The sequence below is a fragment of the Ptiloglossa arizonensis genome, chromosome 1, assembly GCF_051014685.1.
Source record: "Ptiloglossa arizonensis isolate GNS036 chromosome 1, iyPtiAriz1_principal, whole genome shotgun sequence".
NCBI lineage: Eukaryota > Metazoa > Arthropoda > Insecta > Hymenoptera > Colletidae > Ptiloglossa > Ptiloglossa arizonensis.
Window position 1 is genome coordinate 9,886,491 of NC_135048.1, and position 26,687 is coordinate 9,913,177.

Below are 26,687 nucleotides of genomic sequence, written 5' to 3' on the forward strand. Positions count from 1 at the left end.
TTTGCAGACTCCTCCGCGAGAAGTTGGCCGATTTTCCGTCTTCGGCCTCGGAAGCGACGACAACACCATCAGCCTCCCCCCTCTCTGGCAGGTCGTGTGGTATCCTGAGAAGAGGCTCAGTGTGTGCGCGTCAGTGTCCCCCCTTCCCGTAGGCCCCTGTCCCCCCCGGAGTGTGCCGTAGAGAGAGGTCCTCTCCGAGTGTGTGCGTACACGTTGGGTACGATAATGCTGTCGGTGGTCGACAGTTTCGGTGATCGACGACGATGCAGTCGGTGAACTAGTGACAGTGGTGAAATCGATCGTCAGAGAAACCTGCTCTAGCGCTCGTCCTAAATATAGCCAGGAATAATGGCCAGCGCGACAATGGGACTGCGTCGCAGAGTGCCGGTGAATTCGCCGACCCCGGCCGGCCAATCCGCTTCCAGCGGGTCCAGTAAGCGTTCCAGGTCCGAGAACAACAACAGTCCGTCCCACGGCAATCTGAACTCGATGAACGGTGGTAACCGTGACGAACCACCGACGAAGAAGTCCCGCGGGACATCGACGAACGCGACCAAGGCAGCTTCGTCGGGTGTCTCGTCGTCCTCGCCGGAGGTCAGTCCAACGTCGAAGGGTCGCGGTGGATCCATGTCCAGGTCGAACGCTCACGCGAAATCGTCATCGACCGATGCCACGTCCAATAACGGGGTTCTACCCGGTTGGACGTCCACGACGAACATCTCCGACATGTCCACGTACGCGTCCGTACCTGGACTGAACATGCCACCTGGTTCAGCCGCCGGTCTCTGCGCCGGTGGTCTCAGTATGCCCACACCGATACCGTACATGTCCTCGTCTATGGCGACATTCGTAGGAACCGCTACCAATTTGGGCAAAAGCTCGTCCGTGTCCTACCTGGACATCTCCAATATGACCGGTGGATCGTTGAGCTCGAACGGATCCGGTAGCCTCAGCTCCGGTTACGTCTCCGGTAACGGGAACGCGGGCAACGCGATGGACTCTAAGAGCGTGGCCATGCCGTTCCCCGGCATGTCTTCCGGCGTGAACGGGACCGATTACGGTATGCAGAAGGGCCAACAGGAGGGCGCGAGTCTACCGAAGAAGTTCCAAAACGACGGTATGTTCAACGCGTATCAACCGTGGGTGATCAAAACTTACGGTGATCTGGCCAAGACCAAAACGATCACCATCAAGAAGTACGCGCGCATATTGAGAACACTGCGCGGCGAGGAAGTGAACAGTGCCGAGAACAGTAAGTTTCGGTTTTGGGTGAAGAGCAAGGGCTTCCACATCGGCCAACCGGAAGGATACGACGCAAAACCAGCGGACAGGATTATCGGCCGTCATGCCGTGACGAGTCCCGGATTGGATCCTCCGCTGTACGTGCCCACGCAGCTGCCACACAACAAGGTGAGTTTGTCTGAGTGGATTATCGGGCTTTTCGCGGTCGTTGCTGGCGCAGATTCGACGGAGACACCAGTTTTGCGGGGATGTACGATCGGTTCCGTGGAAAATCGGGAACAGACGATTCGGTTTGGCGCGTGGATGTTCGTTACCTACGGAGAAAGTAGATCGAATAACTTGATACGGTGGAGTAACATCGGAAAAGACGAAATCGATATTAATTCCGATCGTGGACGGACGTGTCACCGCGACGATGTTTCGAGCGCTATGTTTCGGGATTTTTCGTAGCTTTTGACGAGTTTGAGATTCGTGAACGACTCTCGCGGTTCTGTCGTTGGTCAAAATTCGCGTCGAAAGTAAAGGAAAAGTTCCTTGGGAGGAATTGATTTTTTCGATGCAATGGAATTTTTCAACGACGCGGATCGAACGGAATTGTATCTTTCGAAATCGAGTCGAATCGAAGTTGAATTCAATTGTTCGGAATGTTCCCGCGTCGCAACAGTAGCGGATTTTCGAGTCGTGTACGATCGGATCGACTAGGAACGAATTGAATGCTTCTGTATCGAACCGAACCGAATACGTGCTTTTGTATCGAGTACGAGCGAACCAAACCGAATACTTTTCAATCGAATTCAACCGAACTGAATAGTTTCGAATCAAATCGAGTAGTTTTCAACGGAATATTTTTCCACGAATCCGACCGAACTTGATACGTTTGGTACCATTCAAATCGAACCGAATACCTTTGAATCAAACAGAACTGAACCGAATTATTTTAAATCGAATCGAATCGAGTAATGTTCAATCGGAACGAGTAAACTTTATACAAGCGCTGAAATATTTTTGTCACGATTTAAGGAAAATATCTCGACTCGAAATCGACACCAAAGTGTCTTTGAATCGAAATTTATCGATTATTTTCGAACCGAATACTTTAGAACTGAAATGAAAAATTCTTGAATCGAATCAAATCCAACCGAACTTGATACGTTTGATACAATTCAAATCGAACCGAATACCTTTGATTCAAACAGAACCGAACCGAATTATTTTAAATCGAATTGAATCGAATCGAATAATGTTCAATCGGAACGAGTAAACTTTATACAAGCGCTGAAATATTTTTGTCGCGATTTAAGGAAAATAACTCGACTCGAAATTAACACTAAAGTCTTTGAATTGAAATTTATCGATTATTTTCGAACCGAATTGAATACTTTTGATTCAAACAGAACTGAACCGAATAATTTTAAATCGAATCGAATCGAATCGAATAATGTTCAATCGGAACGAGTAAAGTGTATATAAGCACCGAACTATCTTTTAAGGAAAATATCTCGACTCGAAATCGACACCAAAGTCTTTGAATCGAATTTTCATCGATTATTTTCGAACCGAATACTTTAGAACCGAAATGAACCCAACATTCTCGAATCGAATCCAATCGAACTCAATACGTTTGATGCAATTCAAATCGAACACTTTCGATTAGAATAGAACCGAACCGAATAATAAATTTAAATCGAATTGAACCGAATCGAGTAATGTTCAATCCGAACGAGTAAACTTTATACAAGCGCTGAAATATCTTTGTCGCGATTTAAGGAAAATATCTCGACTCGAAATCGACACCAAAGTCTTTGAATCGAAATTTCATCGATTATATTCGAACCGAATACTTTAGAACCGAAATGAACCCAACATTCTCGAATCGAATCCAATCGAACTCAATACGTTTGATGCAATTCAAATCGAACACTTTCGATTAGAATAGAACCGAACCGAATAATAAATTTAAATCGAATTGAACCGAATCGAGTAATGTTCAATCCGAACGAGTAAACTTTATACAAGCGCTGAAATATCTTTGTCGCGATTCAAGGAAAATATCTCGACTCGAAATCGACACCAAAGTCTTTGAATCGAAATTTCATCGATTATATTCGAACCGAATACTTTAGAACCGAAATGAACCCAACATTCTCGAATCGAATCCAATCGAACTCAATACGTTTGATGCAATTCAAATCGAACACTTTCGATTAGAATAGAACCGAACCGAATAATAAATTTAAATCGAATTGAACCGAATCGAGTAATGTTCAATCCGAACGAGTAAACTTTATACAAGCGCTGAAATATCTTTGTCGCGATTCAAGGAAAATATCTCGTCTCGAAATCGACACCAAAGTGTCTTTGAATCGAAACGGATCGATTATTTTCGAACCGAGCAACTCTACGCTTCCCGATAGAACGGAATCAAACTGGACGAATCACTACCAAATCGAATCCAAGTGAATAATTCGAAATCACGAACTCGATGCCCGCTAACCAAACGTTTCCGAACCGCGCCGCGCTAAAAATACTTCATATTGAGTTCGCACATTTGTCCGACGACGCGCCGAATATACTCTGACCACGTCTAAACACGCTCAGTGCGCATCGGTTGGGTTTCAGTCACAATCATCGTTTTTAAATTGCTAGTCACAGACATCCAGACATATGCGGCTTTGCTACCACTTCGTTATCTATCTCGCGAACTATACACACGGATCAATTTTTTCGAATCCGTATCTAGCGGCGCTTTTATAAAGTTATAGCTAACGTGCGATATTTTATTATTTTTTTTTGCTTGTCCAACCGTTTTATAATAATAATAATAATCGTTTATCGTCACTAACGGTATGAATTCTTTGTTATAAAGTAGTGTGGCGTTTTATAAAGCTATAGCTAACGTGCGATATTTTATTATTTTTCTTTTTGTCCAATCGTTTTCTAATAATAATAATAATCGTTTATCGTCACTAACGGTATGAATTCTTTGTTATAAAGTAGTGTGGCGTTTTATAAAGCTATAGCTAACGTGCGATATTTTATTATTTTTCTTTTTGTCCAATCGTTTTCTAATAATAATAATAATCGTTTATCGTCACTAACGGTATGAATTCTTTGTTATAAAGTAGTGTGGAGTTTTATAAAGCTATAGCTAACGTGCGATATTTTATTATTTTTCTTTTTGTCCAACCGTTTTATAATAATAATAATAATCGTTTATCGTCACTGACGGTATGAATTCTTTGTTATAAAGTAGTGTGTCGTTTTATAAAGCTATAGCTAACGTGCGATATTTTATTATTTTTCTTTTTGTCCAACCGTTTTATAATAATAATAATAATCGTTTATCGTCACTGACGGTATGAATTCTTTGTTATAAAGTAGTGTGGCGTTTTATAAAGCTATAACTAACGTGCGATATTTTATTATTTTTCTTTTTGTCCAATCGTTTTATAATAATAATAATAATCGTTTATCGTCACTAACGGTATAAATTCTTTGTTATAAAGTAGTATGGCGTTTTATAAAGCTATAGCTAACGTACGATATTTTATTATTTTTTGTTGTTGTCCAACCGTTTTATAATAATAATAATAATCGTTTATCGTCACTAACGGTATGAATTCTTTGTTATAAAGTAGTGTGGCGTTTTATAAAGCTATAGTGCGATATTTTATTATTTTCCGTCCAACCGTTTTATAATGATAATAATCGTTCATCTTTATACTAACGGAATGAATTCTTTGTTATAAAGTAGTGTTTTATCAAGCTATAACTAACGGGCGGTGTTTCATTATTTTTGTCCAGCCATTTTATAACAACAATTGTCTATTGTTACAAACGGTAGAAATCCTTTGTTAGAAAGTAGTGAAGAAAAAAGGACAAAAGTGTGTCTACATTATTTACTACGTAAATATCACGGTTGTAACTTATCACTCCCATTGTGGTGAGCATTGTCCACTTGAAGCGTGGAGTAACGAAAAACCAAAATAGCTTAAATGATCGAAAAGAGAACAAATTTAATAAACAATTCCACATTGAATAACCGTCGATCGTCTCTACGGTTCACCGTTCCGTCGACGAAAACCTTCAACCTTTTCCACTCGTGTGTCGAGTCTCGTTCGCCAACGAATGCACGCGGAATTTTTCTAATTCTTACAATTTCCAAGTAGAACATTGCAACACGAAATGAAAAAATACTCCGGTAAAGTAACGAAAAATCTAAGATCCGAATCAATTCTCACATTTATTCTCACATTCGACTCGAATGATAGATCACCTCGAGGTTTCCGGTCTAAAGGAACACGAATCCGAGCCGGTGTGAAATTTGTCGTATTTTCGCGAAACATTTTAGCGAAAGAATCGTTCGATAAGTTGAATCAATCGGTCCACGTGAACCGAGCAAGCATCGAGACAGTTCGGGTAGCACGGAGCTGGTTTCCTCCACCGGTTGGCGGAGAGCGGGCACGTTCTCCGCTCCCGCGATCCGCCTGTCGACCGCGGGCGATTTCTCACCGGATTCACGCGGCCGGGCCACTGAAACGCGGGGTTACGGGTCGGAAATTTATCTGGCGAGCAAGTAGAAGAGCCGCGAGAAATCTCGGGCGCGGTTGCTAGGAAAATGAATCGCGCGAGCCGCGAGAACGGGACGAGGAGGAAGAAGAACAAGAAGGCAGGGAGAAAGAGGAAAAGGCGCTCGCCGGCCTCGTATAAGGTGACTGCTTAATTATGTCTAATTACACGGATACGTACATAGCGGTGGCCAGGCTGGTCGTCGCTGGGAGAAAAAAATGCCGAGCAACGGCTCTTCGATCCACTCGCTGGTGCTTTCCAGGGCCTGAAGAAATCCGCGTAGAGTCGCGTCGTGTCGCGTAGAGTCGTGTCGCGTCGGGTCGCTTCCGCAATTTCTCGCTGTGGAAGGCAGAAGCGTTTCGTCACGGGGCGATTAGGCTTTACAACCCACGGGACGAAAGCCGTGGGGCCGTTCCTCTGGGCGTGAAAAAGGGACGAGGTCATGGGGACGTTGAAAGTTGGCGCTAACCGAGGAGAAAGATACGCGATCGGACTACGAAACCTCGATGCTTGCTGGAATTCAATGGAAGAAAAATAATGATCGTGTTCTTTGGGTATTGTTTTGTATGGATACCGGGTGATTTTATAGTCGTGTATTTTAATTCGTACGCTGGGAATAATTTCGAATGCATTCGTATATCTGAGTATCGGTTCTCGTGAAAGTATTCCTATACTTGCAACTGGGCCGGAGACTACTTTTGTGATTAAATACAGATATCGGTGTATCGAAGATTCGAATGGTAGAGTATTCGAATAGCAGAATATTCGAATAGTAGAGTATTCAAATTGCAGAATATTCAAATAGCGTTGGTATACTCGAATACTAGAATATTCTAATAACTTTCGAATATCTGAATAGTAGAGTATTTAAATAGCGTTCGAATGTTCGAATGGTAGAGTATTCAAATGTCGTTCGAGTATTCGAATAGTAGAGTATTCAAATGTTGTTCGAGTTTTCGAATAGTAGAGTATTCAAATGTCGTTCGAATATTCGAATAGTAGAGTATTCGAATGTCGTTCGAGTATTCGAATAGTAGTGTATTCGAATGTCGTTCGAGTATTCGAATAGTACAGTATTCAAATGTTCGAATATTCGAATAGCAGAGTATTCAAATCGCAGAATATTCAAATAGCGTTCGTATATTCGAATACTAGAATATTCAAATAAATATTCGAATATCTGAATAGTAGAGTATTTAAATAGCGTTCGAATATTCGAATAGTAGAGTATTCAAATGTCGTTCGAGTATTCGAATAGTAGAGCGAATATTCAAATATTGAATTCGAAACATTCAAAGAATGTTCGAATATTCGAATAATAGAATATTCAAATAGCGTTCGAATACCCGAATAATAAAATATTAAAGTACTATTTTCATATTCAAATAGTAGAGTATTCGATCAATATTCGAATAATACAATAATCGAGTAGTATTTGAATGTTCGAGTAGTATTCGGAAAGTCAAGTATTGGAATAGTATTTGAGTCGTATTGAGTCTGAAATATTCCATCGCTATCTCACTTACAAACTCTTATTCGGTCGTGAAAATTGAAACCGCCTGGTTTATATTATTTACAAAATTTGTGGTATAGATGCACATTTGGATCGACGGATTAGATTAATGTATGACAAAAAAATGAGATCTTTCTGCTTATTAACTTCTATTTAACACTATCTCTATGTCGTCACTGGTCTGGAAATTCACCAATATTTTATCCCCTTTTTCGAAAGAGAATTTTGAATCAATTCTACAAAGAGAATTGTAAATAAATTAGATAGCGAGCTACTGTACGTATCCTTCTAAAGAGAAGTTACATTCGTAAGGATACAGAGAGGATAGTATAATAAGAGATGAAAGAATGGTAAATTGACACGTTGATTTGGACATTGGTAAGGTTTAATATTTATCGTTGGACGGGTGAAATCTTTTAACGTGTTGGAGTAAAAAATTGAAATTGATAGAATGTCGTAAGTTAGTATAATACAGATATATTTAACACTAATCGTTCTCGCATAGCTTCTCTAGCGCGTAGATCTCTTTCCTCGTATTAATTTCTTTTATAATTTGTCTCAAATTCTTAGAAATTTTTCTCGTAATATATCTGCTACACGCGTGTCACTAAAATCTAGATTAGCGATATACCTAATTGAAAACGATGTTATTTACGTATAGAACATTTTTTCGTAATTGGAAAGAAATCACAAGGTACGTGCTGTACGAAACAACAATTTTATAGATCTGATGTGGTTTAGCAATTTTGTTTAAAACCGAATTTTTCAGCGAAAAAAACAAACTACGTTGTTGAACATGCTACGAATTGTACTAATTCGTTTTTAACAGAAATGATCAATTCTATATCTGTGACATGCTACGAAAGACTGTTAATGAATGGATCTAACTACTCCCACTTTCTGATGTTTTTCAGACGGCTGTCGATGACAATGGTTTAATTGTTAGAAATTCAAGGTCCATTTAGTCTTTCAATTACTATAGTTCGGGTGTTAGGCGGAAAGATATTAGATGCAAAAACCCAAATACTGATAATTCTTCTTGGTGTCACTGTTCTGGGTTTAATAATTTTATAAGCAGACATTCGTCGGTTTTTCGTTAAATTTTACCAGTTTCAACGACTCGTGTTTCAACAATTTATTACGAAATATAAAACTTCTAGCAGATTAGTCATTTTTTCCAACTTGAAAATTCTGTAATTTATTTCTCAAGCATTTAAACGACACACTTTGCATCGAAGAGTTTAGTGGTAAACAAAAATACAAATTTCGATAGATCAGCTGTCATTAGTTCAAATTTGAATCTTTTGTAATTTATTTCCAAATTATTTAAACGACACCTTTTACACGGAAAAATTTAACAATAAACAAAAATACAAATCCCGTCAAATCATTCCAATTTGAATATTTTATAATTCATTTCCCAACTACTTAAACGGCACTTTTTGCACCACAGAATTTAACAATAAAAAAAATACAAATTGCGATAGATCGTTTACTACAATTTAAAAATTTTATAATTTATTCCCCAACTATCTAAACTGCACTTTTTGCACCACAGAATTTAACAATAAAAAAAATACAAATTCTTATAGATCGTTTATTACAATTTAAAAATTTCATAATTTATTCCCAAACTATCTAAACGGCACTTTTTGCACCACAGAATTTAGCAATAAAAAAAATACAAATACCGATAGATCGTTTATTACAATTTAAAAATTGTAGAATTTATTCCGAAACTATTTAAACGGCACTTTTTGCACCACAGAATTTAACAATAAAGAAAATACAAATTCCGATAGATCGTTTATTACAATTTAAAAATTGTATAATTTATTCCGAAACTATTTAAACGGCTCTTTTTGCACCACAGAATTTAGCAATAAAAAAAATACAAATACCGATAGATCGTTTATTACAATTTAAAAATTGTATAATTTATTCCGAAACTATTTAAACGGGACTTTTTCTACCGAAGAATTTCGCAATAAAAAATACAAATTCCGATAAATCAGCTTTTCGACCTCTCCTCGCATTTTTTCCGACTTCTCGGTTCCGCGGTGCACGCTTCGACCCAGATCTCGTAGCTTTATCAAGCTCGCAGCAGTTTCTCTGGCCACGGGTCCGACGTAACACGGCCTTCGATCTCTGTGTGTAGTTGCCGCCTCCATTTCTCACGCCGCTCGTGGCTCGACTCCCGTCACAAGTGGAACGGAGGATCCCGAGCGGCTCGCACGAAAAATTTCAGTCACGGGCCGGCGTGATAAATAACCGATAATAAGTTGTCTGGTAAACCGAAGGAGCGCGTGTATGATAATCCATGCTCGTGGAACAGTTCGATCTTCCCTGAAATCATCGCGTAAAGGAAGAAACGGATCTTCGATTCGATTCGACTCAAGGTTTTCTTCGGATCGTGGAGATCGTTCGTTATTACGCTGTCGGCTTTCGTTTCGTGAAACGTTCGACGCGTTTCGCCGTGGAATCGTTTCTTTTTTCTTTTTTTTTTTTTTTTACGCGTCTGTCCCGTTTTTTTCAAGACAACACGTGGAAGGAAGAGAGACTTTAATATTTATTTTCCGTGAAATAAATTCGGATAATTGTTCGTCGATACGAAACATTTTGTTGTAACGAGAGTATTATTAAAACGTTCACGATCGTTCGAATTGGATATTTCCTGTTATAAAAAAATAAAAATACCTTTAATATTAAATTATTCCGGGGTTTCAAATATACGTAAAAATAAAATAAGGTTCAAACTATACACCGTACCGTACCATCCGTATATTACGAATACCCTTGGTATTCGATCGCTGCGCGAAATATTCGAATAGTCGAGTATTCCAGTAGCGTTCGAATTATACTCGCCCGGTACAGAGTAGAGAAAAATTCATCGATTACTCCCAGCCGTGGGCTCGACTCAACCGTTTAACCCTTTCCGGCTCGACGGTACCGTACACCGGTAATATTTAAAACTCGGTAATTTTGCGATACGTGTTCCAACATCCACGTTCGCGTAATTCGTAATCATTTTTCCCACAATTCGCTGCTAAAAAGCAAAACAAAAAGAAACGATAAAGCCAACGAAATTCGAACCGCGCCCAAAATTCAGGCACGAACGGTTCGAACCGGGTAAGTCGTAAAATAAAAACAAAAAAAAAAGAAATACAACAAGCAAAGCGGGAGGGGAATCGATGCGCGCCGCGCAAATGGAAAAAAATCCGTACGGATCGGTTCTCTTTTATTTTCTACGGTTCGAGCGAATAAGTCAACGGTATTTCAACATCTCGGAGAAGTTCTCGGCTCGAGCCGAGAGGCTACGGAGCGTTCTCAGGCCACGGGCAGAGCGCGCGCGGCACAGAGGCAGAGCGGCGGCTCGGAGCTATCATTAACGACGCCGCGACGCTTCGCAGCCCAGGAAGCTCTCTCGGATTTACGCCTCTGACGTCCGCGGTGGCGGCGTAAGCGTGGGATTCCAGGCGCGGAAGTAACGAGGAGAACGAGCGACGGCGGCGAGCGAGGGAGGGGTATGGGCGGGAGGGAGGGAGTGGGGAGTGGGAGAAAGAGAGAGAGAGAGAGAGAGAGAGAGAGAGAGAGAGAGAGAGAGATACAGAGAGAGCGAGAGAGATTGGCCCCGCTTCCCACGGAAGGAAGAGCAGGCGCATAAAGTTGCTCGGTTCCCTCGTTCATCCGATCCGGATTCAGTTCCGCGTGCTGGTCGGGAGATCGATCAGGCATCTTCCATTCGATTCGCGCCGCGCTCGATGTGCTCTCTCTTCTCTCCCTCTCTCTCTCTCTCGTTCTGGTTCTCTTTCTTTCTCCCGCTCGCTCACTCGCTCTCTGGCTCCCTCCTTCTCTCAGTCGCTCTCCAGCGCGTAACGACGCTGCCCGGAACGAACGCGGCGCCCCGTAAAATATTTCTTCGTCGCGATAGTCATTTTTCACGGTTGACCGTCGTCAAGGGCCGCGAGATAACAGCGGCTCACCTCTCCCGGTATCTGTTCTCCAGGCCGGGCCGGCGCGCGCTCCTCGTTCTCTCTCTCGTTGGGTGGCAGAAGAGTAGGTCTGGTCGACTAGTCATTAGTCACTTTCCGAAGCAGAGGCACAGACAGGCTGCGCCGGCATCCGCTCGACCTCTCTTTCCAGCAAACGGGCTACCCCGCTCTCTGTCTACACCGCGGACTATGCGCCGGTCTTCTCTGCCCGACGCGGCGTTTCTCTTTCCCTCAGCGACGCCGTTCCTTCTCTCGGCCGCGTTTTGCCGCGTCTCTATACCGACCACCCTTAGCGATGGCTGCGAGTCGCGCCGGATCGGTTCGAACCGGCCCTGGTTACCGCATTGTTTCCCATTCGAATGTATTCGAACACTACGGCGAATTCGATTCGAGCGCTGTTCGAAGAATTCGACGTTTAACGACACTGCACGGATGCACGACTGTTCGAATACTATGGGAACAATTCGTCGATATTCGTAGTATTTCAACGGTACAACGTGGAACGCGAATCGAGTGTTTCGAATATTTCGGTGTTACCGAACGAATAACGCTGCGTACTATTCGAGTATTGTACGAATATCCGAATGTTCCAAGACTGGGAATAACTGATTATTCGAGTACTGTACGAATTGTTCGAGCAATGGTTGACTGGATAGATATTCGTGATACTTGAATAGTATTTAGGGAATATAGATCAGGTAATTCGAGTTTATCGTCCTTTTGTAGGTTTTATTTTTGTTGAAGATGTTCGAGTAGTACTCGAATATTCGAATAGTCCTAGTCTTGGCTTGAACGAATTGTTAGGTCGAAAATTTGCCTTGATTTTTTAACTGATCATAGAAAATACGAGATACCCGAAGTTTTAGATATTGAAAATTCATTTCGTGACGAATTTTGTTCGATACGATGGGACATTAGAATTTTCATGCTCTGAAATGTTTTGTAAAAATGTGTACATTGTATAAACGGTATAATATTTTATTTTAAAGTAGAATTTAAATAGCGTAACTGTATGTTCCCTAAAAACAGAAAGATATTTTGCTGTTGTTTCTGGTATAGAAAATCACGGAGAATTGTTTTTCCAGCGATCGATAATATTTATTCTTCTGAGTATAAGATAATGTATTATCGAACGACACCATGAACCATTTTAATAAATTTATGTTCCAAGATATTTTCGGGATCCCGATCCGAACCGACTCGATTCGAACCGACCCGTTTACTTGGATAAATTTATACAGCCATTTGCATTGATATTTTATAATTTTCTGTTCTTTTTAGGGGGGGTATAGATAGATAATAATGAACAAATAATTGAAAAATTCTCATTGAAACAACTTCAGATCCGTTGCAATGTATAATCTATGCTGACGATACTATGTTTCTTCGTATGAACAAAGCAGTAGAAAATTGTTAAAACATTCTCTTTTGACTAAACAAATTTCCAATCGGTTTAACGATCATTTTTGTCTCCGAATGTTAGAATTATTTGGAGTTGTCAAGAGCGTTATGTGATCTGCCTCTCTGCACCATTTTTCTACTGACATGGAAGATGATGGATATAACGTTTAAATAGTAATTAGCATCCCCTTTTGTTTCTGTGAGGTAATATATCATATTTCGGTTCCAAAGGTAAAGAGTGAATCTTTTTTGCGGAAATAAGAACAGGTATTAACAGATTTTGAAGAATCGCAATGTTATTGTTAAATATACAATGATTCGATAATTCCATTTTGAGTTTCGTCATTTTACACTTCAGCATTTCAACTTTAACTTCCATAATATTTTCCATCGGTATTCGATGGAAGAATAATTTCTTTGTTACCGATAAAATTATAAAAATATATCTACGCACGTGTCCGTAACATTTAGCAAGAATTTTAAAACATTGAAAAATCCGAAATCTTTATCTTGACGATAATATTTTCCATCGATATTCGATGGAAGAATAATTTTTGTCACCGATAAAACGATAAAAATATGTCTACGCACGTCTCCGTAACATTTAGCAAGAATTTTAAAATGCCGAAAAATCCGAAATCTTTAACTTAACGATAATATTTTCCATCGATATTCGATGGAAGAATAATTTCTTTGTCACCGATAAAACGATAAAAATATGTCTACGCACGTCTCCGTAACATTTAGCAAGAATTTTAAAACACCGAAAACTCCGAAATGGTAAAAATTTCTCGAGACAGTTCAGTTTCGAAGATCCCCCCGATTACGAAACCTCTATCAATTGGACCGCGCAAACGAAATTTCTCGTATCTACGCGTTATCAAAATTTCATCATCGGAAACCAGTTCGCGATAGAACAAAGAAAACGAACGGAACGAAATTCTGGCTTCGGGAACCGCGACTAATAACCCCGCGCGGAAACAAATGGCAATTCCGATAAGAGTGCGAGACGAGCCGATAAACCGTGCCGCGGCGAGTTTCCCGAGTCGATCGCGCGAACGACGAAAAGAAATTTCCCGCGTGGCTCGAGGAAAGACGCTTCGGAAGAAACGCAGCCGACGCGACCGGTAAACGCTGTATAATCAAGAAAACGAGATCAGCAATTAATCCCCGCTGCCCGACGATTACCATACCGCCAATTTCCTTCCCTTCAGATAGCCATCGCGCGCTCGTGCGGCGTTAAAATTGTTCGAAAAGTCGCGCGCACGCGCGACTCAGGATCTACCCATCGCTAGCCACCCGAACCCGTCCCCCCGACCCGGCCGCGACTCGAAGCAGTAAGTCTCCCTTCTCGGTTCCGCCGCCTGTGGCTTCGGCCCGTTCTTCCTCCCGCGTCGCCCTCGCCCACCCTATCGTTCGCTCCCTCGAGTCACGGAGAAATTCTGCCGACGCTCTCGCCTCCTCTCGGTGCTAAGCCTCTCGCGCGTCTATCTTGATTGAGAGCGAGAAACGACGCTGGCGGAGCGGCACCGTGCGCTGGTGGGGTTCGGCGCGGGACGCGGGACGAGCGAGCGGTAGGCAGGGTCGGGCGAGGGGTGAGGGAGAACGTTCTCTCGGAGACCCGTGATCCGGAGCGAGAGAGCGTTTATCGTGCCTTCCGTGAACACGGGGTGGGGTGGGGTGGGGAGGCGGGTTGTCATTGATCGTCCCGACTGCGGCTCACGAGCCGCTAAAGGTCCCGTACAAGTACGGGCCCGTGAGCGTGCGGGCTCTGCGTGTGGGCGTACGTGTACGTGATGATCACGTACGTGCACGCACGCGTTTCACCGACGGCGCGCCGCCGCCACCGCCGCCGCCACCGCCGCCGCTGCCGCCGCCGCCGCCGCCGCCGCTGCCGCCGCCGCCGCCGCCGCTGCCGCCGCCACCACCGCCGCCGCCGCTCCCGCCGCCGTCGGAAAGGCACGCTCGGTTGCGCGCCGGAACGAGAGCCAGAAAAACGCGGCGACCGGTTCGAGAAACGGTCGCACTGGCTTTTTGGGTGGAAATTGGTGGAATTGTTAGAGACGGCGGTCGGGCCAAAGGGAGCCGACGTTCATACGTTTTTCTGCGCGGTTTTTTCTTCTCTCTTTTTTTTTATTTTCCTTTTTTTTTTTTGTTTTTTTTCCGCGTTACCGGTAGATACAGTTCGCCGGTAGTTAAAAGTTGAATTGAAAAAAATTGAATCGAGGGGAAGGACGGCGTAGGGAAATCAGGTCGAGACGCTGCGAAAGGGCTGGGTTCGATTCGATACGATATCGAATCGAAGAAAATTGTGGGGAAAATTGAATCGGTTCGGGACCGGGTTATATTTATCGCCGATTACGAAAGTGTATCCAAATCGATATTTCGCGATACATTTTTCTCTCGCTTTCCGAGTAATTCGGATCGACGCGAGTACCGGCGACGAATACGAGTTTTTTTTTTCTCCAGATATTTAATAACACTTTGAAACTTTCATTCGGAAACGGAACATCGCGAAACATCGAAACCGAACTTAACCGGTCGCGCGTTCATTTTCTCGGTTTCCTTTTTCTGTTCGCGATCGTTCACCGTTACGAATAAATTTACTTTGTTACCGATTTTCTAAAACGAAACCGGCTCGGTACGCGCGTAACGTATTGAACTCGAGAACCGAAATGTTCGGTTAAAGTGGTGTTAATTTCGACGAAAAGACGGGTTCCAGGGTTCCACGAGTGTGGAAAACGGGTCGGGTAGGGCGATCATTTTTGCGCGGCTTCCATGTTTTTCGTTGCCGCGGTCTTCTCCCATTGTGTGTCGCTCGGAAAAGATTGCGGCCGGCTTCAGCTTCAATAGAAAGCGGTCGATCCGACACCGCAATCGCGGCATCTGTTACCGTGACGATCGACCGACGATTTTCGCCTCTCCTTTTTCATTCAGCGAGTTGGCTAATCGCTGGAACACGTCGTTTTGCTTTTCCACCGGAACGCCTCTATATTTTTGTGTGTTTCGAAATGCCTGGTGTTTTTCGAAACTCCACCCCGATACAGAGAGAAGAATGCTCTTGAACTCGTATCGTCTGCACGAGCATCCCGAGTTTTTGATCAGTCTCGTTTCCCATACTTTGCCAGGCAATGCAAGTTCCACGAGCTCGTAGAGACCGTGGAGAGTATAATACACAAGTTCAAAGGTAACTGCTTAAATTCTTTTACGGACACGCAATTTTCGTTTATCATTTTTAAGAAAACGATGTTACGACGTTACGCGAAATTACAAACATTTTTCGGAAACAATTTCTCCACTCTCTAACAATAGTACTCGCTCTAGCAGTGTACTCTATTTTTTAATCAAAATCGACGTAGGTCTTGGAACAGTGATTTTTAATATCTTTAAACTCGCAGTACTGTTTAGACGAACATTTTTAATTGTTTTGGGCTCGTAAATTTGTTTATTACGAATAATTACGGTAAATAACGATCTGAATATTTTTCTGTCCGTTCTGTTCTTACACGAGTCATCCGTTATGAATCACTGTGCTAGAGTCTAGGAGATAACGAACGTGTCCCTTGCAAAAATTGTAAGAAAAGGGCTAAAAGTCCTACTCGGTGACATTTCGTGTAATTTAAACCCACCAGAACAATTACGCTATCTAAGACACTTTAACGTCATCAGTCTCACCACATGAAGTGTACCTTGAGAATAAAATATACTAGTTACGTGAAATTAAGCAGACACGTGATGTGTAGATTATCACAATCTACCATTTAGTCTTCGGCATAGTCCTCGACCCTCTGCAAATAATACTGGGTTCTGAAGGAAGTCGATTTTTCGTTATTGAATTTCCCGAGGATCTTGAAAGATAAGAAACTCGAGAGTTTCGATGCCTAAGACTTTGCGTAGACAAAATTTAGTTTACGGACTCTCGAAGAATTTGTAAAAGATTCTTGATAAGTGTCACTAGATAAGTTACCCGTCGTGTGTCAGTTTATTGCCATTTTGCAAGTAATTTTTAAACTTTTGTGTAGAATTAATAATCCAATGCACGTGCTGGCAATGTTTAAACCGATGTTGATATTGTTTAATTGAACTCACGAGTTGCAGATTAACATCGGTAGTCTTTCATTCGATTCATTGTTAATCTTACTTCGTTTAGACCTTAACCAAATTCTAGAATTTACGTAATAAAAGTATGCAGCAATTTCTTCAGATTTTTGAAGCGATTTGTGTCTCGTTAGCGTTTTTTACGCGAAGCTATGAAGTTCGAAAGCATAGTTTCACAAATTGTCCAATCGAAACTTGACACAATAAACGGAGGTGTAAAATGGTAACGATGATGAGTGCCGAGAAAATGATACAAACGTTGATTGTAACGAAATATTGTATTTTATTTCGCAGTAAATATGATCCTGTAAAATTGTATCATAATTACGATTTTTGAGTTGGATAAGGTCTCTCTAAACGAATATTAAAAACCTTTTCTCTCAATTTTCAATTTTACCGGAGACCAAAGATCAATTCTACAATTATTTTATTCGTATTTAGCCTGATATTCCGCCTGTACGATATATATATATATATATATATATATATATATATATATATATATATATATATATATAATGTCAAATTAAATTCGAATACTTAAAAATTAAATGAAAGAAGAAGAAATCTATCGATAATTATAGTTATTATAGTCGTGCTGTATTTAATGAATCAGGTTATTAATTTTACTTCGATTCTTTATTAAGCATACAGCTAGATAATTTATACTAATATAATAATTCAATTACGTTGCTATGTGTTCATCAGAATATTTACTCGTTTGTCGAATTTTGTATGTATACAATTCCATAGAATCCATTGTCTAATACATAGTTGAATATATTTTCATCGGAAATTAAACATCTACCACGTGAATTGTAAAATACATCGTAATAGAAATCATAATTTTCGAATAACTTTTCCTTCGTTTCATTCGTTTTTAACCCGAGAATATTAGTGTCGTGATATTATTTTTGATAGGTATGTGAATATTAAGTTTTCAACGATTTTTACATTTTCCAAAAAAAATTGATACTCCCAATATTCTTGAGAATTTACAATTACAAGTAATTCCGCTATAGTAAATCGCAAAGACGTCTATTTCTATTATCGATCCATTTGATTTTTGTCATAGACACTATCTGTTCAATAAAACATATAGCTGACGTACATATAAACTGTACTGCAAAATTTGTAATGAAATATCAACATATTCCGGCAGCAGATTCTAAAAAACAAGCTTACAATTTTCTCAAAACAGTCCATATTCCATAAATTCTAAATCTTACAATTTTCTCTTCCTCAAAAAAAATTTTTCTCCACGTTTAAAGAAAGAATATATTTACAAATTTCACGATTTTGTTGACATGTATTTAGACGATAATTGCTGTCTAAAAAACAAGCTTACAATTTTCTCAGAATAGTCCACATTCCATACATTCTAAATCTTACAATTTTCTCTCTCAAAAAAAGAAAATTTGTCTCCACATTTATAGAAAGAATATATTTACAAATTTCGCGATTTCACGATTTTGTTGACATGTATTTAGACGATAATTGCTGTCTAAAAGACAAGCTTACAATTTTTTCAAAACAGTCCACATTCCACAAATTCTAAATCTTACAATTTTCTCTCCCTCAAAAAAAATTGTTCTCCACATTTAAAGAAAGAATACATTTACAAATTTCACGATTTCGTTGGCATGTATTTAGACGATAATTGCTGTCTAAAAAACAAGCTAACAATTTTCTCAAAACAGTCCACATTCCACAAATTCTAAATCTTACAATTTTCTCTCTCAAAAAAAGAAAATTTGTCTCCACATTTAAAGAAAGAATATATTTACAAATTCCACGATTTCGTTGACACGCATTTGGACGACAATCGCTGTCAAATATTTCTCAAACTACATCTCGCTTACGACGTAAGATAACAAGAACTAGGACAACCTTATATGGTTGTCCGCTCGAGAGACGCGGACGTACCATTGAAAAAATCAAGTTCCCGCTGAAACGGATCGCGTCGAAATTTGGAGCGAAGTCGTATCGGTCGAAAAATGGTTCAGTTCCTCGATCGTGTTACGTTTCCGAGCGTCGCAGTGTTCGGACCGTTTCAGGATTTGACGCGTTTTCGAGCGGGCACGGTGACGCAAGGAGCGAGCTCCGCGTCCTTGTACGCAGAGAAAAAGAGGAAACGGAGCGGAGCGGCTAACTGAACCGATAATTCCCCGCTACGATTTCAGAGGCTTGGCTCAGTTAACCGTAACCGTGGTCCTGAGGCCGCGCACCTCGACCCTCAGTCAATAAAACAGTTGACCTCCTCCAGGAGAGCAGGAAATAATGCGGCACCACTAGAACCGCCGGGTCGACTAGTGCACTTGGATTTTTGGCGAGCGCTCGGAATTCTCTGTTAACAGTCCGAACCACCGGCGAAATCGGCCATTGAATTCGCCTCCTTTTATTTTGCGTGCAGACCGCAGAATTTCATTAAGAGAAAAATTTCGGTGAACTGGCCCGGGTTAGGTCTGCTGGTTGCCGCCTCGATCGACGAATCGGCCTTCAAGGAAATCGATCGCGCGAGTTCGTCAACGGTTTCGAGATCTCGTAAGAAAAATATAGCGGAGCATGGACAGCTTGGTGAATTTTTCGTGGAAAGGAAAGTAAGTTTGTTATTGTTGTTGCGCGTTGTTGTTTTAGGTTGGTTCACGCCCCGGGATGAGATATACGATCGCGATGGGTCGCAATTTCAGTGTAAAAAAGAACCAACTCTGAGAACTTCTTGCGTAATTATTCGAACGCGGGAAAAATCGATAACGGTCGAGTTCGTAAACTCACGGATACGTGAGAACGGCCGGTTACCGTGCGAATCGATCGGAACGCGAGTGGCCCGCAACCGTTGAATCTCCGAACTACCACGCGGATATATTAACGGGCGTTTATCGTTTAATTGACCGTGATTGGGTATATTGTAAAGTGTAGGTCGCGGTTCTCGTCTTTTAAAAATAAATTCGAACCAATTCCGGAAAACACGATCCATACCCGCATCTTATTTTTAAACGTACGCGTCCAATGCCGATTATTAGATTACGTGTACACACGTACAAAATTCTGTGCACAGTTCATGGTATAATAAAGTTCAGGTGGTAGGATATTATTAGTAATTAAAGGATAGATGTACGTGTGTGTGTGTATAGTCGTAAAGGGATATTAGGTTAAACAATCGGTAAGGGAATCGGAACTTTTAGCAATCCTGCCCGGAAATCAATAAACCACTACCATTATTACCACGCAGGCGTAAAATTTCAAACGAAACTTAATTACATTACGTGTTTAGTAAACGCTGTCGGCGGAGAGCGAGCGAGAGAGAGAGAGTGAAAAAAAAAAGAAAAAAAAACACCCCCCAGAGAACGCATCGAAATATCGAAATATTTATTTATTCTCACCAGGACGATTCGCTTAATCGTTAAAAATAATCTCAGATCTCCGGGATGCGCACGGATACGTGAAACTAATGCGTTCGGGGCGTACAAGGCGGCGAATGCGTTAAAACTAAGAATTATTCCGCGAAATAGCGTTACAATTCACCGCACGGTGCAACGGAGGATGCGCAAATTACTTCGAAATTAATTTTCCAGCGAGCGTTCGATCGAGGAGCGCTAGAAAAAGGCCGGTTCGACTTTTTCACGGGCCGTCGCACTAAAAATAAAAATTCCTCCACGAATCCCCGATCCCGGCTGGCCTCCCGGTCCCCCTTCTCCGCGTACCCCCACCCCAGCCTCGTCTAAAGCCCCCCTCCATGGGCCACAGGCCGCGCGGAGAGACCTCACGCGTTTCTCCTCGGTGCGTGACTCAGCGTAGCCGAAACAGCGCGCGGCTCGGAGCCACCCTCATTGTGTCCCCACCCCATCGAGCCCTGTTCGGGCCTGAATGCAACCAGGCGGCGAACCCCGGTGCTCTCGACACTAATACCAGCACGTGCGTGTACTTTCATTATCGGCGCAGGGTCGGTGATAATAATCGTGCGCCGCCGTTGGCCCGCGGTGAGAGGCCGAAAGGGGTGCGCGCTCTGCGAGGATCCGGAATACGGGATATATTAGGGCAAGGGGTTGGAAACCATTACCGAACGGGGAGCGTCGATATTTTTCTCCGTTCCGGTGTCGTCCTCCCCGACTTTCTCGGTTCGCTCGGACATGTTCAGTGGCCGTGGACATTTTTCGAAATAAACACTCGTCGCTCGCGTTTCTCGCGTTATGGATTTTTTCAATCGTTTAATCGTTTCATCGTTTCGAAGACCACCCGGTGTTATCGACCGGTAATCACTTTATTGTAATTACGATTATGTAATTGTCCTACGAATACATACATTCGGCGATCGCGATCGCGATTGTACTCGACGCCGATTAAAATTAGTAGCAATTAACGATCTCGAAATTGTTGCTCGTGATTAAATTAACGATTAACTTTGCGAATCGTGATCGTTAATTGTTGGACACACGCTCGGCACGAGTGGTCCCTGTGAAATGTCTTGAGGAAAATGTAATCGATATCGATGTTCGACAATTGCGATTGAAACGATCGCTCGTCGGTTGAAATTGACAATTACATTTTAATTGCAGGGAATTAATTGCTCGTGGCAATTAGAATTTATCAATTGCCAATTTATATTGCTATTAACGATTAAATAATTGAATCCGTAACGTATCTGGGTATGATTCTTGAACGGTGAATGTTTGCGTGTAGCGTGTGTGCCCCACCCCCCCCCCCTTTTTTTTTTCTTTTATCTTTCGCGGGTATATTACTTCTCGAGGAAACGTTTCTTGATCAAAATTAATTCCTATCGCGAAACAATTGCACCGAGACTTGCGACACGCGCGTTCACGTACAATAATGACATCAACGCGAAACTATGTAGCGCTTGGAATAGAAATAAAACAAGCGACGATTAAACAATCGTGGAACGACCACGGTTGCCGTTGTAAAATCGAGAGGAACGCGCGATACGATTTTAACGGGAATGAAAAAATTCTCTTCGTTAAAATACTCCGATGCGTCCACGTACGGAACTACTTTCTTCCGTAGAAAATGGCTGAAACTAGAAAACATCCGAACGGAATGACAGTCGCGGAGACGCTGCATTTCCGTCGAATTCTTGTTGCGCTCGGAAGTCAACGACGCGAAACTTTCCTCTGCGAAAAATTCCGCTCGCGAGCAAAACGTTGCTGGAAGTTTACGAGCTGATATCTGTTCCGCGGTTGGATAAAGCTCGTTATCGTTACCGTTAGTTCTGGCGTTTCTAAGCGCTATCGTTGCACGCCTCGGAATTCGAACGCGTTTCGATGGAAAAAAAGATTGACGCGGGGTGGTCCGCTGAATCCGCTTGTTAACGCTTCGACAATTCAAGAAAGTATCACGGGACGTCCAACGTGTGACCAATTTCTTTATTTATTTCTTTCGTCGTTCTTCTTGTCCAAGCTCGACGTTCCAACGTGTGCTAAATATAATTCTCGAACGACTTGTCCTGATCCAGGCGTTGAATCCGGTATTAAATGTGTGGAATCTTTCAATAATTAGAGGATTATAATATACGTAACGAATATTTTGTATTAAATGTAACACTGTGAAGATTCACCTTGATCGAAATACAGGGTTTGGTATAAAATTATGTAACAATTCTCAAGAAAATCGTTGAAAGTTCATCGATACTTGCTCATTGTCCTCTAAATAGGTAATTGTAATACTAATGTTTCTATTAGGAAACCTTGAGACTGATTAGAGTCTTACTAAGAATTCGTGAATTTCTGGTGATCCACCTACAGCACCTAAACTCTAAAAAAATGATCCATGACATCGAAAGTACGCTCGAGAAGTTCATTGAACAATAGTTCTTAGTCCGTGTCAAGAATCCCTAGTGTCTTAACAAAGATACGTAGATGTACTAGTAGTTGAACTAGAGGTAGTTGACATTCAAAGTAAGCTCAAAAAGTTTGTTCGATAATAGTTCCTAATCGAATGTATCTTATCGTTATTTGGTGGTTCGACTAGACTTTCCAGGTTTATTATTGATATAAGTACAAACCCGTAACACCTAGAGTACGCTCTAGAAAATTGCTAACTAATAGTTTTCGGTGTAACTTAACTCGTGAATCTTCAGTGGCTTGAATAGGACACCTAGGCGTATCAGTAGTTCAACTATGGACTTATGACCAGTTTGACCAAGGATTTGTGAATCTCTAAAGATTCGACTAGGAGGTCTTTGGACACTAGTAGACCAATTGTGGACTCACGATACCGAAAGTATGCTCTAGAAGATTGTTAAATAATAGTTAACCCAAACTCAAGAATCCTCAGTGGCTAAATGAGGATTTCTAGTCTCATCAGTAGTCCAACTATGGATTTATGACTAATCTAACATAGGATTTGTGAATCTCTAGAGATTCGACTAGGACCTCTGGACACTAGTACACCAATGATGGATCCATGGCACCTAAACTATGCTCTAGAAGATTGCCCTATAATAGTTAACCGAAATTCACGAATCCTCAGTGCTTTAAATAGGACTTCTAGACTTACCAGAGTAGTCCAACTCTTATGACAAATCGAATCAAGGAATTTCTAGAGATTAGACTAGGACCTTTGGACACTGGTACACCAATGATGGATCCATAGCACCTAAACTATGCTCCAGAAGATTGCTAAACAATAATCAACCGAAACTCACGAATCCCCAGTACCTTAAACAGAACTCCTAGACTTACCAGTCCAACTCTTATGGCAAGTCGAATCAAGGAATCTCTAGAGATTAGACTAGAACCTGTGGACACTGGTACACCAATGATGGATCCATAGCACCTAAACTATGCTCCAGAAGATTGCTAAACAATAGTTAACCGAAAGTCACGAATCCTCAGTGCTTTAAATAGAGCCTCTAGACTTAACAGAGTAGTCCAACTCTTATGACAAGTCGAATCAAGGAATTTCTAGAGATTAGACTAAGACCTTTGGACTCTGATACACCAATGATGGATCCATAGCACCTAAACAATGCTCTAGAAGATTGCTAAACAATAATCAACCGAAACTCACGAATCCCCAGTACCTTAAACAGAACTCCTAGACTTACCAGTCCAACTCTTATGACAAGTCGAATCAAGGAATTTCTAGAAATTAGACTAGGACCTTTGGACACTGGTACACCAATGATGGATTCATAGCACCTAAACAATGCTCTAGAAGATTGCTAAACAATAATTAACCGAAACTCACAAATCCTCAGTACCTTAAATAAAACTCCTAGACTTGCCAGAGCAGTCCAACTCTTACGACAAGTCGAATCGAGGAATCTCTAGAAATTAAACTAGAACCTGTGGACACTGGTACACCAATGATGGATCCATAGCACTTAAACTATGCTCCAGAAGATTGCTAAACAATAATCAACCGAAACTCACGAATCCCCAGTACCTTAAACAGAACTCCTAGACTTACCAGTCCAACTCTTACGACAAACCGAATCAAGGTATCTCCATAGATCGGATCAGGGCTTCCGTACGTTACTTGACCAGCAAATGGATCCACGCTGAAGTTGTTCGTCGAATAATCGTTTCCAGGCGCACCGGGTCAGCAGATCCCAGCCAGGGATCGGATTAAATTTATAAAAATGTGATAAAAAGGCTGCTGACTCCCGTCAGAAACCGATGCAGATTTCTCGGCCTTAAACCCGACACCCTTACGCCGTAAATTAACGCGACGATCGTGCAACTTGACACACCGCTTATTGCCGCGCTCCGCGCTGATAACTTGCAGTCGTCGGCGCGGCCAATTAGCGGGCCGCGTTTCCCGATTAGCGCGCCGGAAACTTCGGTCTCGGTCGTCTTCAGGTCGCGTGATTGATCCTGGCTGCCTTCGTGACCCCATCCGCGAGGCGAACCGTTCAGAAAACGTGGGCGTGTGAACGCGCGCGATGCTATTTCGCCCGCCTATTTACGTAGCCGACGGCCGTTTTGAATTTAACCGGCGTAACGATCGATTTATATATCCAGCGGCACCACCTATACATGCCTCTATTTATTTGCGCAAGCCGTCGCCTCGTCGTCGCTACGCGCGGCGGCCTCTCGCCGCTTCAATGAAAATTATTTTACTCGGTGACGCTTATCGCCGCCGCTTCTCGTCAACAGGATCCTCGCGTTTTTGCCCTTTCCTTTCACCGCGTACCCGATGCATTTCGATCCTGTTGTTCGCCCAAAGTGCAAGTTACCAGCGACCGTTCGATTTTCCAAGTTAGGGGGTTATCGTCTTCACTGTCGTTTCTTCGGTACTTTTTTTTTTTTCTTTTAACGGTAGATGGGCCATTTTGGAACCAAATTTTCCAGATATGTTTATTCATCTTCCGAGTAGGTATGGAATTTTTTTCATTCGGAAATATTCAAAATTGTTGGAGTTATAGCTTGTTGTTTGGTGGTTCTTCTAGAGAAAAAGGTGAGGTTTTTTGGGATTACAACCGATCCGCTAATCAGAAATAGAAGGTGAGAAAGAAAGTGTCTTCGTTTGGAAGGATACAGTTGTAGCTGGAATTAGAGAGAAGTGAAAATCTCTATGGATAAAGAACGGTGAAACTTTAAATACTCAATATTTATTTTTACAGCTTTGTTTTGCATTTAGCGTGTAGAACTCAATATTTTTAAGAATCTCTAGTTCCGGCGACGAAGGTACATCTGTTGAAGATTCTCTTCAATTATGAAATCAATTGACCAGATCTTGAAATAAAAAAAAAACATTTTTTTTTTAAATTTCTAGACCGCAATAGCTTCTTAAGGTCTTATGGGTATAGTTCAGCGAGATTTCCAAGGTAGTGCGAACGTGGATCGTTGGAGACGAGGAATTTGGTTTCTAGCCCATGGTCTGGGTTTGTAGCTTAGCTAGCACCTGTCACGATACAAGGACGAAATTCAGGGATCTTATCTCGTTAAGCTCTACTCGTGATAATTGCAAAGAATAGCAGGCAGTGAATCTTGGACTACGTTCAGAGTTGGTTGGTACGTCCCATTGTAATCGAAGGACGGTTCAAGGACAAAGATATCTAGAACGAAGTCGTCTGAAGGAAGACAGCGAGTCGAGGTTAACGATTCAACGTCGAATCATCGGATAATTACAAAATAATGATAGTGAAACTTTAGGAAAAGGTGAATAGACTAATGGTTTACTAGGAAATATTAAACAAGGATAGGTGCCTCCCCATGGATCTTCAATTTTAGAGTAGATAAATTGGGTAAGTCAGGTTGTAGTACCAACTTTTTATAAACATACACCAGTTGGAGTACATGGTTCCTTATTAGCGTGTTTTTCGTACCTCGAATTTGAACGTTACTATTACTATTTAACTCGAGCAAGCGTTTCTAATGGAAAAATTAATGGAAAACTTTCTTTCATAGAAAACAACCCGGCACCGGGTTTCTCCGTACCGGGACTCTGCGGACAAAGTGTCCTAGAATTATTACCGCGGTGCTCATAATTTTCAACACCGGGTATACGGGCATTTCTTGCGTGAAATTGCGTCAAATCGTATCAGGAAGAAATAGTCACACCGCGAAGTGAATTATAAAATTAGAAAGTTTCTAAGAAAATGAATTTCGATATATCGGGTTGTTCGGAAAGTCGTTTCGTTTCTTTTTTTTTTTTGGCGAAAATAAAAATGAAACACGACTATTTTAGAGTGTACGAACATTTTATTAAATCGTATATTCTCCATTTTGGAAAACGACTTTCCGAACAACCGAATATATTTGTCCCGTTTAAACAGACGGAAGAAAAATGTGAACGGTTTCTGTAATAATTCTCGTCCGAGCGCCGCGTCCCGTAAACCTAGCGTTAAATTTCCAAAAATCGCGAAAAAGTCCGCCTCGTCGAATGAACTTGAGCACGGTTTCGCGTTCCGT

At 41.6% G+C, this 26,687-nt stretch overlaps 1 protein-coding gene across 3 annotated transcripts in view; it reads left to right on the forward strand.

The window, feature by feature from the left end:
- Positions 1-26,687, forward strand: part of LOC143153390 (uncharacterized) — a 102,965-nt gene that overhangs the window by 18,042 nt on the left and 58,236 nt on the right. For all 3 annotated transcript variants that reach the window (XM_076324516.1, XM_076324511.1, XM_076324521.1), the window contains exon 2: positions 8-1,410. In XM_076324516.1, the coding sequence (XP_076180631.1) occupies positions 349-1,410 (1,062 nt within the window). In that variant the 5' untranslated portion in view covers positions 8-348. The remainder of the gene's footprint in view (positions 1-7; positions 1,411-26,687) is intronic.